Source organism: Scatophagus argus, chromosome 8, assembly GCF_020382885.2.
Source record: "Scatophagus argus isolate fScaArg1 chromosome 8, fScaArg1.pri, whole genome shotgun sequence".
Lineage (NCBI taxonomy): Eukaryota > Metazoa > Chordata > Actinopteri > Scatophagidae > Scatophagus > Scatophagus argus.
Window position 1 is genome coordinate 11,453,427 of NC_058500.1, and position 11,225 is coordinate 11,464,651.

The 11,225-nt window shown below is 41.4% G+C and overlaps 2 protein-coding genes across 4 annotated transcripts; both read right to left on the reverse strand.

Annotated features, from left to right (window-relative positions):
- Positions 1-13: 13 nt before the first annotated feature.
- Positions 14-4,838, reverse strand: usp21 (ubiquitin specific peptidase 21). The gene is made up of 11 exons (XM_046396118.1): positions 3,818-4,838; positions 3,324-3,380; positions 3,080-3,197; positions 2,887-3,001; positions 2,484-2,603; positions 2,321-2,385; positions 2,026-2,213; positions 1,491-1,569; positions 1,284-1,391; positions 891-1,005; positions 14-718 (listed from the first exon to the last, which is right to left on the reverse strand). Exons 1-11 carry the CDS (start codon positions 3,971-3,973, stop codon positions 619-621), a joined length of 1,221 nt encoding a protein of 406 aa, XP_046252074.1. The 5' UTR covers positions 3,974-4,838; the 3' UTR covers positions 14-618.
- Positions 4,839-4,957: 119 nt separating this feature from the next.
- arhgef3l (Rho guanine nucleotide exchange factor (GEF) 3, like) lies at positions 4,958-10,956 on the reverse strand. Of its 3 annotated transcripts, none has more exons than XM_046396108.1 (13): positions 10,732-10,956; positions 10,321-10,369; positions 10,167-10,214; positions 9,610-9,666; positions 9,347-9,454; positions 9,100-9,258; positions 8,706-8,768; positions 8,453-8,549; positions 8,059-8,135; positions 7,612-7,869; positions 6,712-6,882; positions 6,356-6,548; positions 4,958-5,486 (listed from the first exon to the last, which is right to left on the reverse strand). In XM_046396108.1, the coding sequence occupies exons 1-13, from the start codon at positions 10,767-10,769 to the stop codon at positions 5,239-5,241; spliced, it is 1,566 nt and encodes a 521-aa protein (XP_046252064.1). In that variant the 5' UTR covers positions 10,770-10,956; the 3' UTR covers positions 4,958-5,238. The 3 variants fall into 3 exon arrangements, with proteins under 3 accessions (XP_046252064.1, XP_046252063.1, XP_046252065.1); XM_046396107.1 differs by having other exon boundaries at positions 10,167-10,217; XM_046396109.1 differs by lacking the exon at positions 10,167-10,214.
- Between the last annotated feature and the right edge of the window lie 269 nt (positions 10,957-11,225).

Sequence of the window (11,225 nt, forward strand, 5' to 3'; positions counted from 1 at the left end):
TGTCTGTCGTCTTTTATTGACTGCTTCAAGTATCAATAACGCAATACATTCAATAGTCCATATGTACAATAGGAGTGGACACAAATACAAAAAAAATATATATATATATATATATACATATGAATATGTATATGCATAGAAATTATAATGCAAGGAAAATATAGCCCATTTTAATATTGACTGATCATGGGGAGGAGACAGATAAAAAGACAGTAGGCTACAGGTAATTACGTCTTAAATTAAAACTTTTAAGCTTAAAATGTAGTCATAGAATTTGAATAAGTTCTATGTCACAACTGAGGGTTTGTTAACAACTGTTAGCAAACACAATTATCTTACATTTAAGCACACCACTCACTCCTGCCTAAGGTCTCTTTAAGGCTACAGTCTGTTTGAGCTGTCTCAGCCCTCATACAAAGACTCTTCAAAAGCATCTCTTTGATTTAGGAGGGGAGATCGCCTCTTCAAGCCCCCTGAAAGTGAGTTTGGCCTCTCCCCAAAGTTTATTTGAGCTCTTTGAGAAGTTCATAGATGCCAGAGTTACAGCAGTGCTGCTTCCATTTGTTTCTATGGTCACTGTAGGTAAAGCTGCTCTGATTGGCTCAGCCAGTCTCAGATCTATTTCCTGACGTTGGTGGTGGTGGTGCTGTTGCTGCGCTGATAGAACAGCACATAGGCTTGATTGGTCTGAAGCTGGTTCTCTGAGACTGGAGTCACACTGTAGATGGATAGATGGAGAGTGATCATGAGAAACAGCTCCAGGTTTATACAGAAGGTGTTGCAATACAGATGACCAGTATACACAGTATACACAGTAGGCTTTTTAAGTGTCAGTCTATGTTTTGACATGCCATTAGAACAAAGTATATTAGGTGCAGGGTGAATCTCACCTGGAATCATTGTAGAAACACCAACCATTTTCATCTAAACAGCAAGCTGTGTAGTGGCCCATGTTCACAGTCCCAGCGTGATTACATATTGCATATAAGTCATACAGAACTGGGCCTGGGACACACACACACACACACATACACATTGATATAATAACAATGCAAATTATGGCATAATCTACTAATTATCACAATCATAATCTGCAAAAAAATTAATGAAAAATATTTTGCATTGTATTTAACTGGATCATGTAATTACATGTAATTGTATTCTTTTTAACCATTTTTTTTATTTAACAAAAAGACCAGTTACTTTTTTGGTAAAGCTTCACATTCAACATTTAGTTGTATTCTTGTCAAACATAACTGAAAAGAAATGCTGGTTTGTGTTACCACAATCGATGGGTCCATAAGGTCCGAGGTCCAGGTCAGTGAGAGGGAAGGACACATACACTGTGCTTTTACTGATAGACCATCGTGATGTTGTGAAACGATTCAGATCTGATTCAGAGTGTTACGGATCATTACAACTTCATGCACGAAAAAACCCCACTCCCTTATAAAGTTGATGAGGTTAGTACGAGCTGTTGTCGAGGATACGGATCACAATAACCTGGGGAAACCTCTGGATGGACAGCCGCTTGGTGCACTCTGTATGCCTGTTACACCTCTCACACATCTGAAGCACAAATACAAATACACACACACACACACACACACAAAGTTAATGAAATGAACTGAACTTTTAATTCGGAGGAAGTTATTAAGAACAGCAACCAAATCAATTGTGGCTCATTTGCCCCATTGTTTGGGAAATTTAATTCATTAACTATTTATTCTATAAGCACATTTATGTTTAAGTATATGTCTTAAGTATATGTACCTGACAGCTTTTTTTTCTTTGCTGTTGTCTTTCTTAGTATCAACATACCATTAAATACAGAGGTCTCGCTCTCTGTGACATTTTGACGTCAAATGCAAAATAACTGAATTAATTTACAAAATAATTATACTTTACTCACATTCATTTCACTCTTGGATTGAACTGGGTTCAGTCATTGACCTTAGATCCTAAAGTTAGAGATACACTGATGTGTTGTAATCCACTGTATTTGCACTCTGTGTGTTAACTTACTGGTGAATTCTCCTTGTCCAGTTTCTCCTCCTGAGAGAAGAGGTTCAGACACTCCCTCAGCGTGACCTCCCCTGCAGAGCTCCTCTTGGGGATGGGTAGCGACAGATCACAGAACACATCGAACGTGTTGGAGTAATGGGAGCACACTGAGCAATGCAACGAGCTCCGCAGCTGGCCTGAGAACAGGTCTGTGAAGGGTGAAGGGTGGCAAGAATTATCAGTGGTCGCCCTCAGTGAACTTACAATGCACACGAGACTGATCACAGATTACCATGAGTCGTTTTGGTTTCCTCACCCATTATTCTGCTGTCATCTCTCTCTAAGTGCTTCTTCCACATGGCAGCGGCCTCTTCTGAAATCCTAAGTGAGGAAAAGAGATGGTGGGGGGTACAAAATGTGATCAACTAGAGGACATCAATGTTTCAATCTTAGAATCTTTTCTGTGTGAACATACACACCTAAATCTGGCATATTTTTGTTCAGGCTCCTTCCCTGTTCGTCGACCATAGGGTCTGCGGTTGATTTCTGTGTGCAGCTTGTCCAGGAGGAATCTGAGAAACTCCTGTGCATCCTGCTGACTGAGTTAAAAACCAAGATTCAGGGATATTTCTTCTTCATGTCACTTTCACAGGCAGCTACTTATAAGCAAGTCAACACCAAAAAACAGCATCTATACTTGTAACAAAGCAGGAAAGGAATTGAAATTGTATTGCAACAGGTGTGGATATTCTCTTGAATTGCCTATATAGCAAGTCTGTCCTTTGAGTTTCACTACAATCATTCACCCACTCGACTTCACACACTTGGTGGCACTTGGTGTTTGAGTAAGAACTCCCAAGCAATCGATAAACATGTACTCACCTGTAACCACTGAAGTATGGCACTGCCTCTTTAAAAAGATTGTAAAATTGGCGTGGATTTACAACTGTGTCGCCTTCGTTTTCATCCCAAAGGCCCGACAGCACCTGAGAAAAAGCTGGCACAGGAAGACAAGGAGTGATGAGAGAAGGCAAATAATAAGAAAAGCAGGAAAGAGCTGAAGAGAGGGACATACCTTCCATAAGCTTAGCTTCCTCTTTAGAGAACTTCTCCTGCCTGTAGGGCTTCATAAGGCAGTAGTCTCGTAGGCCACGTGTGTGAGACAAACATTGTACTATTGCATTCAGGAAACACTAAATTGGAAACAATACATAGGGGCAAGTGAACATATTTATGCAAAAAAAAAAAAGTATTCTGGTATTTATTTATTATTATTATTAATTTTGCTCAATGCATGTCCTCTATCATTAAATACTTACTGTATTTCCTATGTTTCTAAGGCCAACCCTTCCACTTCCTAAGGTGAGGTCATCTTTCTGTAAAACAAAGAAAACACAGAAATCTGTTGACCCAAACTTATGCCTAAAAGTATAAAGTATGACCTGTTTTAATTTGTATACACACAGTTTATTGCATGCGTGCCCTACTATTTGACCCCTGGCTGTGTCTATATTGGCTGCTGTCTGCCCGCCTTAAGACAGATTTAGCCTTCTTATCTCTTTAGCATAACAAGAGAGGCTAAAAGGAGGTCAGCCTCAAGCACTCATCCTATTAGAGACCAAGGAGAGCTGACAGGTGCTTATACACGTGTGTCTTGATGTGTACTCTCCATTAATTGCAACTTCTCTGTCTATGTTTATGTTTGTCACAAGCATCCCTCACCTTCCACGCTAAGAAAAAAATCTTTCATTCATTACCAGATATGAAGGCTGGAGCATAAATGAAAGCTTGTATGATGCTGTGTTTTACACACCTCGTTGTCAGCCACCAGAAGCAGGCCCATCAGAGAGGTGTAGAGCACAGACTGGGAGATGTCAGCCGTCTCTCTCTGGAGGCCGTTCTGAGACACTAAGGTCCGACATAGGGCCTCACAGGAGCCCTCCACATTGACGCCACTGGCTCCAGGCATTGTGTTTTACTGGTTAACCTCTGAAGTGTCTACCAAAAGGGATCCTGAGACAGATAGAGGGTCTTCCCACAGAAAGCTGGGCGGTTTGTAGACTCAGAGTCAGTAGGTTGCACCACCTCAGTTTTTTCACATGCAGCGTCAAAGGTGAGCAGAATATGATGGCGTTTCATAAGCTGTCTGACAGACGTGTCCGTTTCAGATGAAGAAGCAGGCGATAGAGTATTGTCCTTTCTTTCCAGTAAAACAAGAAAGAATGTCATTCGCAGCTGAGGGGGAAAACAAACAGGATAACTTTGTCAATGAGCATCACCCTAGGTTAAATCCTTATCTTGAATAGATCGGGTTGATCCACTTTGACTCACAATTCTCTGTAATTACAGCCTACAGGACACCTTGGAAAGTCAAGGTCTGACAGAGACCTCAGTGAATCCATCTTCAGGGCACACATTTACACAAAGAGATTTTTTTTTTTTTTGAGACCACAACTAAAGTGTTCATTAATTAAAGAGCAAAGTATGTAACTTATAAAACAGATCACGGCAGTCTCTCAGTTAATGTTCTGAGATGTTATCAAAGTTAAATCTACACTTCAATTGCTGTTTTTCTGCAGCCAAAATGTAAAAAATCTGTTTGTTTGCAAATAACATCTGACAAATATTGTAGCATTAGCAAATAAACAGAGGGGTATGGACTCACCTGATCAGTTGGTCACTCTATCTGTGGACAAACTGTCCCAACCAAGCTGTTCCCATCACCTGCTGAGCTGTTAAAAATGCATAAGGGGATGTCTACTGTTTCACTGTCTCTGTAGGCTAGAACTGACAGCCTTCCTCTCTCCCCTGCCCTGTCACCAGTGTCAGAGGGACAGACAGAGAGAAAGGAGGAGAGAGGGAGGGAGGATAATCATCTCTAATCTTTTCTTTGTAGATCCTGCTGGCTATACTTAGACTTGTCTTTGTGTATTTGACCATGAGAACCTCAACAAACTTTCAAGTGTCAGTTTATTAAAAAAAAAAAAAAAAAACAAAACAGCAAAAACATTTTATATTGAAAATTCACATTCAGTAATACTTTTCTCAAGCTGTACAGTACACATGTCAACAATCACACAATCCATCAAAAAAAAAAAATGCATGAAAATAATATTCTCTTAATTGATATGTGTGTGTCTAAGCACAATCATCTTTCTCAGACAGTCAATCTTTCATTTTCTCCCATGTCATGGTATAGATGCTCCATAGGGCTCCTGACGATCAGTCCAACAGTCAGCGGCCGGTGTGGTCGGCCATCTCTGTGTCCGAGCTGAGGCTGAGCTCGGCTATGTGATACAGGGCGGGATCAGGGTGAGGGGAGAGCTGCGACTGGCTGGTCTGAGCCATCCTATCTCGTGAATGGACGATGGCTTGGCGCAGACAGGTGATCCACTGCTGCTTGCTGAAGGAGTCGTTGGCCTGCAGGCTGTATGGGTGAGCTTTGGAGCGCCCTCTGCTGCTCACACGGAAACAGTTCCTGACTAGGAGACAGAGAGACACAGAGGGGAAGGAAGTGGTTTTCACTCCCGCTGACAGAGTAGAGTGGCATGGATTTCTCTCTTCATTCCCCTATCCCTCACTTCACCAGTAAACATGGAACAAAAGCTATAAATAAATAAATAAACCAGAAATTAAGCTCACAAAATAAAGGTCACATGCGCATTAATGAAGTATATGTGCGGTACATTACTGTACTGCTGAAACAATCTATTCATCGATAACAGAACATTAATCGTCAACAATTTTGATAACTGAGTAATTATCATTTATCAAAGAAAGATACCAACTATTTGCTGGATAAAGCTTCTAAATTTAGACAACCTGTTACTTTTTCTCTCGTTTTCACCACTATAAATTAATTTTTTTTAATTTTTAATTTTATTTACTTTATTAATCCCAAGTTGGGAAATTACTTCTCTGCATTTAACCCATCACTGATTGAAACACACACACATGCAACATGCAGTGAAACACACAGGAGCAGTGGGCTGCTATTGTCAGGCGCCCTGGGGAGCAAATTTGGGGTTAAGTGCCTTGCTCAAGGTCACATCAGCTGTCTGGGGGGGGGGGGGGGGGGGGGGGCAATATTAATCATCCACCACACCCAAATTTTCCTGCCAGTCCGGTGGGGTGGGGGGTGGGGGGTTGAAATCTAATTGGTGAAAAAATTGAATATTTGTGGGTTTTTGGACTGTTACACAAACAAAACTGTTTGACAACTTGTGATGGGTGTTTCTGCTATTTGTATTTGAAAAACAAAATTAAAAAACATTCATGAGGAGCCATAGCCCACTATGTTCACATAATTTAGCAACAAATAAAACATCGACATGTTGTATGTAGATGTTACCTTTATCATTTCCTCCAGTGAAGGCTCCCCTGAAGGTGCTTCCTCCACCAGCCTCACCATCAGGGATCTCCTCCAGATTTAACAAGGCATTGGGTAGAGGCTGCCTGTACACATTGAACACCTGACCTCCGTCTCTGTCCTCAGCCGGTCTGCTCAGTACCAAAGCCAGCTCAAACAGGAAGACATGCAGCCGCTGACAGGTGAGACACACAAAGCGAGAGATATGACTTTATCAGATAAAAAGATATCTGATATATTACAATAACATCTTTGTAAGGGTTACCACAAAACCATATTACATAGAAATGATGATGGCAATGCAAAGACGTCAGTCAGTGGCAGCAGAAATTTGTTACCTGGCCCTTGTTGTTCTTGAGCTCTCCGTGGCAGTAGAGGAAGCGGGACTGCTGGATCTCTGGTAATCTCTGACTCTCTTCCAGGTAGCTGAGACCCCGCCTGTAGAACTGACACTCCGCCTCTCCCGTCTTCTTGTTCACCTCTGCCACAATGCTCTGGATCAGCTCCAGCTGAACAGAACAAAGAGGAAAAACAGCATGAATCATTTTATGTGTGCGACCTCCTCCAGCTGACCGTAATCGCATCCTGCTTCAAATACCAGCCTTTAATGGTATTTGATGTAATGTTACTAATGTCACATCACAGGATCACTTTCTTCTGAAATTTATGCTTCAGAGAACAATTATCTCTTGTCACCGTTTGGAGGCATCAATGTGATAAGTACTAAAGATGTGAAAAGGAAATGCTGGCTGAAAAATAACATTAGGACTTACATAAGGAAGGGGTTATTTTGCATTGATTGATTTTTAATGAGGCACACATACATAACATTCATAGGTTTTCATAATGTGGATTTGTCTGTTATAATCCACAGTGTCAAATAGAAAAATGTTGATTTTAAGAAATAATTAGACGTTTGGGTTGTACAGTTTTAAAGGAAATTCAGGTCTGTTTAAAGCAACAGAATCTGCATACACTGACTGCCAATATCTCAACATGGATCTCATTCAGAATCTCAGGGATAAGGACAGCAGAGTCCAGATAGAGCCGTTTGTTGCAACCATTTCAGCAAGCGAATTCCTGTTATGGGCCAGCACCTTCACAGACTTGAAATACTATGTATGAGTGTATCAGACAGAAAAAAGAAAGTCCAGTTGGTTAACATTTGATTCAGCAGTTATCTCTAGTAAGTGAATATAAGTGTATTCATATTGATGTTGTTGACGTGTTCAACTCACAGCATCAGGCAGTGTGTCCTCATCTGGGTGGTCTGGAGGTGTGCACTTTTGTATCTCTTTCAACAGCAGGGGGTATTTGACCAAACGGCTCCGAGGGAGATCCAGGAAGTTCCACAGGTCCAGTTTCCTGCTGAACGAAGACTCCTGACACAGGCGCAGGAAGTGCTCCACTCTTTTTTCATGCTTTTTCTGGTCTAGAAGAGCTTTAGCGCCCACCTGGTTACAGCAGTATGTGACATAGGCCTCCAGGCAAGGGAACTGGCGGGGGGGGAAGACAGAGGCGCAAAGGAGTCAAATAAAAGCGATGCACACGGACTGAAATCTGTGACTCTGCTGTACAGAAGAACATAATAGAGCGAAAACAGGAAGTGGAAAGAGTGAAGATGGGTTGTGCCCTTTTCTCTTCATATATCTCAGTTTTCTCTTTTGGTCCATGGACATACTTACCCAGTTCATCAGTGTGGGCCCCACCTCTCCGACAGTCTTCTCCGATCCTCTCAGCCGCTCAAGGCGACTCAGAAGATCTGGCATGAAACAAAAAAAAAAAAAAAAAAAAAAAGAAGTGTTGAATTCTTTTGCTGACTAAATGTCAATGCTACTACAGCTCAGAGACGGAGATGACATGTTCCACTCATTCACTTCCTTTAATTTAAAAAAAAGACAGTGTAGTGAATGAACAGGGTCGGACTGATATTCCACTGATATGATAAGTAAAAGTATGATAATTACGATAATTATAATGTCTAATTGCTATAAAATGATCACTCAGCCCCACCAGCCCAATACATGATTAGGAAAAGGGGAGGTTGTGTTCATGCATGAATGTGTTAAAAAAGTTTACCCTGATGGATAGGGATGAGAGAGTCCAGTGTACCAAAGATCTGTCCAAGCTCACTCTCTGTCATAATGTCCAACTTCAGCATGGGCTCGTAGTACACCTGGGAGCACATAGCAAAGGCGAGGAAAGAATAAATGCATCAAAGGGTGAGAAATCACAGTGTCCCAAAGTGGGATGACGTTTTAAAAAATATTCAACTTGCATCAGTAAAACTTCCAAAATAAAGGAATGGTGGTGATGTTTATTGGACAGGTACCTTCTTGACAAGGACGAGGTCATCAATGAGTTGCCTTTCTCCCTGAGTCAGCTCATAGATCACCTACAGAAGAGTCAAAAAACTGCTTATCAACTGGATGCAAACACACATTGCATATGATGTGAAATACAGAGAAACAACTTTCACAGCTGATTGTTCAATAAAGGAAGTTGAGCGAGTGCCAGCTCATATCCTCTTTCATCATGGCTGTGTAGCGCAGCTTCACAGAAATTAAAAGTAGGCCCTGATCATCCTGCCCACACTGCAACCACAGCCCCACAGCTTGACCTACAGACGACCCCTCCCCCCACCCACAGCACACTGAATTATGTTAGTTAATATATATTAGTTTGTATGCAGCTGAACTAAATTTCATACACGCCGTCCATCGCACCTCTTGACGTTTGATCTCCTTTACTGTAAAGTCGTGGCTCTCCACAGTGTCACTCCAGCACTGGCTGTTGCGTCGGCGTGGAAATGATGAGGCCTTAGTACGAGGGCGCAGGGGGGCCGGGGGCAAAGGCCGAGCCTCTGTGCGAAAACTGATGGACCGCTGTGGAATGGAGCACAGTGTCTGAACATCTGCATGTAAAAGTCATTTGTGTGACTTCAGGCGTGTGAGTGAGTTTTTGCACTGTTACCGAAATGGACTGTCCAATGCGTTTCAGAGCGGGGGTCTTCACTGGGGTTATGACACCTGTCAGGCTATTGGACTTTGCCACTGGTTTGACCCTTTTATTGCTGGGCTCCTAAAATAAAATAAGGGTTTAAACTTAAGAATCCAGCTTTGATCCGTGTGAACAAAATGGTGTATCAAGGTGAGTCACTCATCCGACTACTGCTGCTTTTGCATTAGAAGTACTTACAACATACATCTTGCCTCTGCAAAAGAGGAACACCTCACCTCTGAATCCTTCATGTGGTCGGACATCATTTCACCCTCCTCGTCTTCCTCTTCATCCTGATAAATCAGGTCACATAACAGAAAATGTTAGAAGAGAACTTGATCGAGACATGAGAGAGGTGGAGAGAGAAAGATGTGGAGAGGACTGAGATGGTGCATGGTGCAGAGATCTCTCATTTCCGCTGTGACACTTTCAAAGAGGAAGAAGGTTGAAACTGTGCCTGTGTAGTAAAATACAAGAAGTCTGCCTGTTTTGCCACACTAACCACATCAGCTGTATATTCAGTGTAGTGAGATGCATTTAAATACCAGCAATTAAAATGCATCTGTTCTTGATATTATACATTATGGAGAAAACATCAAAACAGGCCAAAAAGATTTAAAAGTCTGTGCATTTGGAAAGCTTCTGTGGTTGCACAGCTGAACATAATGTTCAAGTCTGTTGTCAGCTCTGCACTCGGTATTGTGGTCACAAAGGTAAGATTGACTAACTTCCGTTAGTTAGAGACAGAAGCAATGGAACAGTGCCTAATGGTGCATCTCAAGTTTTCGCTCACCTCTATGATTCTGGTTACAGATTCAGGGGTCGGATCTTGTTTTCTCTTCTTCTAAAAAGCAGAAATGTGAATTTTATTTTTTATTTAGAGTGCCTATATAGGTTATAGACAGGATAAAGGAGGTAAAATAAATGAGGTAAATGGTATGAATTACCCCAGCATGGTCACAGGCCATGGAGTGCGTCTCTCCCAGTGGCACAGACCTAAAAAGGGCAGAACAGTCAATAGCGGCAAACATCCATACAGGTTAGGTTGCTTGAAATAAACATACGCCTTAAGAAGCAGACCAGAATCATGGAAGTTTTTGCCCAAATGTCTAATTTGGCAGATTTTCAAGCCAAATTTATATAATAGCACATTACTCATAGAAAGTTAAAGGTTACAGAGATTAGGCTAATCAACATTAACATCAAAAGGGTTAAGTTTGGTCACCATGATGCCAGATGTGTACCAACCTCAAAACGCTTCATGATTCTAACATATTGAAGTATAGTATTAGTCCGTGACCCAGTCAGCTCTACCACAAGGTAGAAATACATAGCGATGAATGCAAAAGGTATCATACCAGGAAGTCCTTGTTTCACCAGTCTCCTCCATTTCCATCTTCTTTTTATCTTCAGTGCATCTTCACAGAAATTACATTACACTATACAATCTCAAAATGACAAAGGCTGAAAGAATCCAAATTGTTGTTTTCTCTGGCTTGTTAACAAGCAGACTTGTTTGCAGGAAGCTTGTCAGAGTTCAGCGCACTCCTTCCTCCTCACTTTCTTCCTCATCTCACAACAGACCACATCCTTTAGAGTTGCACATATTCACATATCCGCTCTCGTCAGGGAGGAGGGTTCAAAACTCAGCTTTATCGCTCAGACCTGCGAACTGACTAATCCAACTTCAAATACAACTGCACAGACGTAACTCGGCTGGTGATAGCAGGCATAAAAAGGAAATGAGGGCTAATTTATATCTAAATGTGAAGTGTAAAATTACATTTATTTTTTAGTTTTTGTATTCTTTGTATTTAAAAAAAAAAAATCTGATATGGGTTTTTCATTGCAA

Coding starts and splice junctions, on each gene's coding strand:
- arhgef3l (XM_046396107.1), bottom strand. CDS start 10,769: ATGGAAATGGAGGAGACTGGTGAAACAAGGACTTCCTG. Junction 6,883..7,611: donor AGGACACACTGCCTGATGCT/GTGAGTTGAACA, acceptor TGTTCTGTTCAG/CTGGAGCTGATCCAGAGCAT. Junction 6,549..6,711: donor TCAAGAACAACAAGGGCCAG/GTAACAAATTTC, acceptor CTCACCTGTCAG/CGGCTGCATGTCTTCCTGTT.
- usp21 (XM_046396118.1), bottom strand. CDS start 3,973: ATGCCTGGAGCCAGTGGCGTCAATGTGGAGGGCTCCTGTGAGGCCCTA. Junction 3,002..3,079: donor GGAAGCTAAGCTTATGGAAG/GTATGTCCCTCT, acceptor TTCCTGTGCCAG/CTTTTTCTCAGGTGCTGTCG. Junction 1,392..1,490: donor TCCCCAGGTTATTGTGATCC/GTATCCTCGACA, acceptor ACTCTGAATCAG/ATCTGAATCGTTTCACAACA.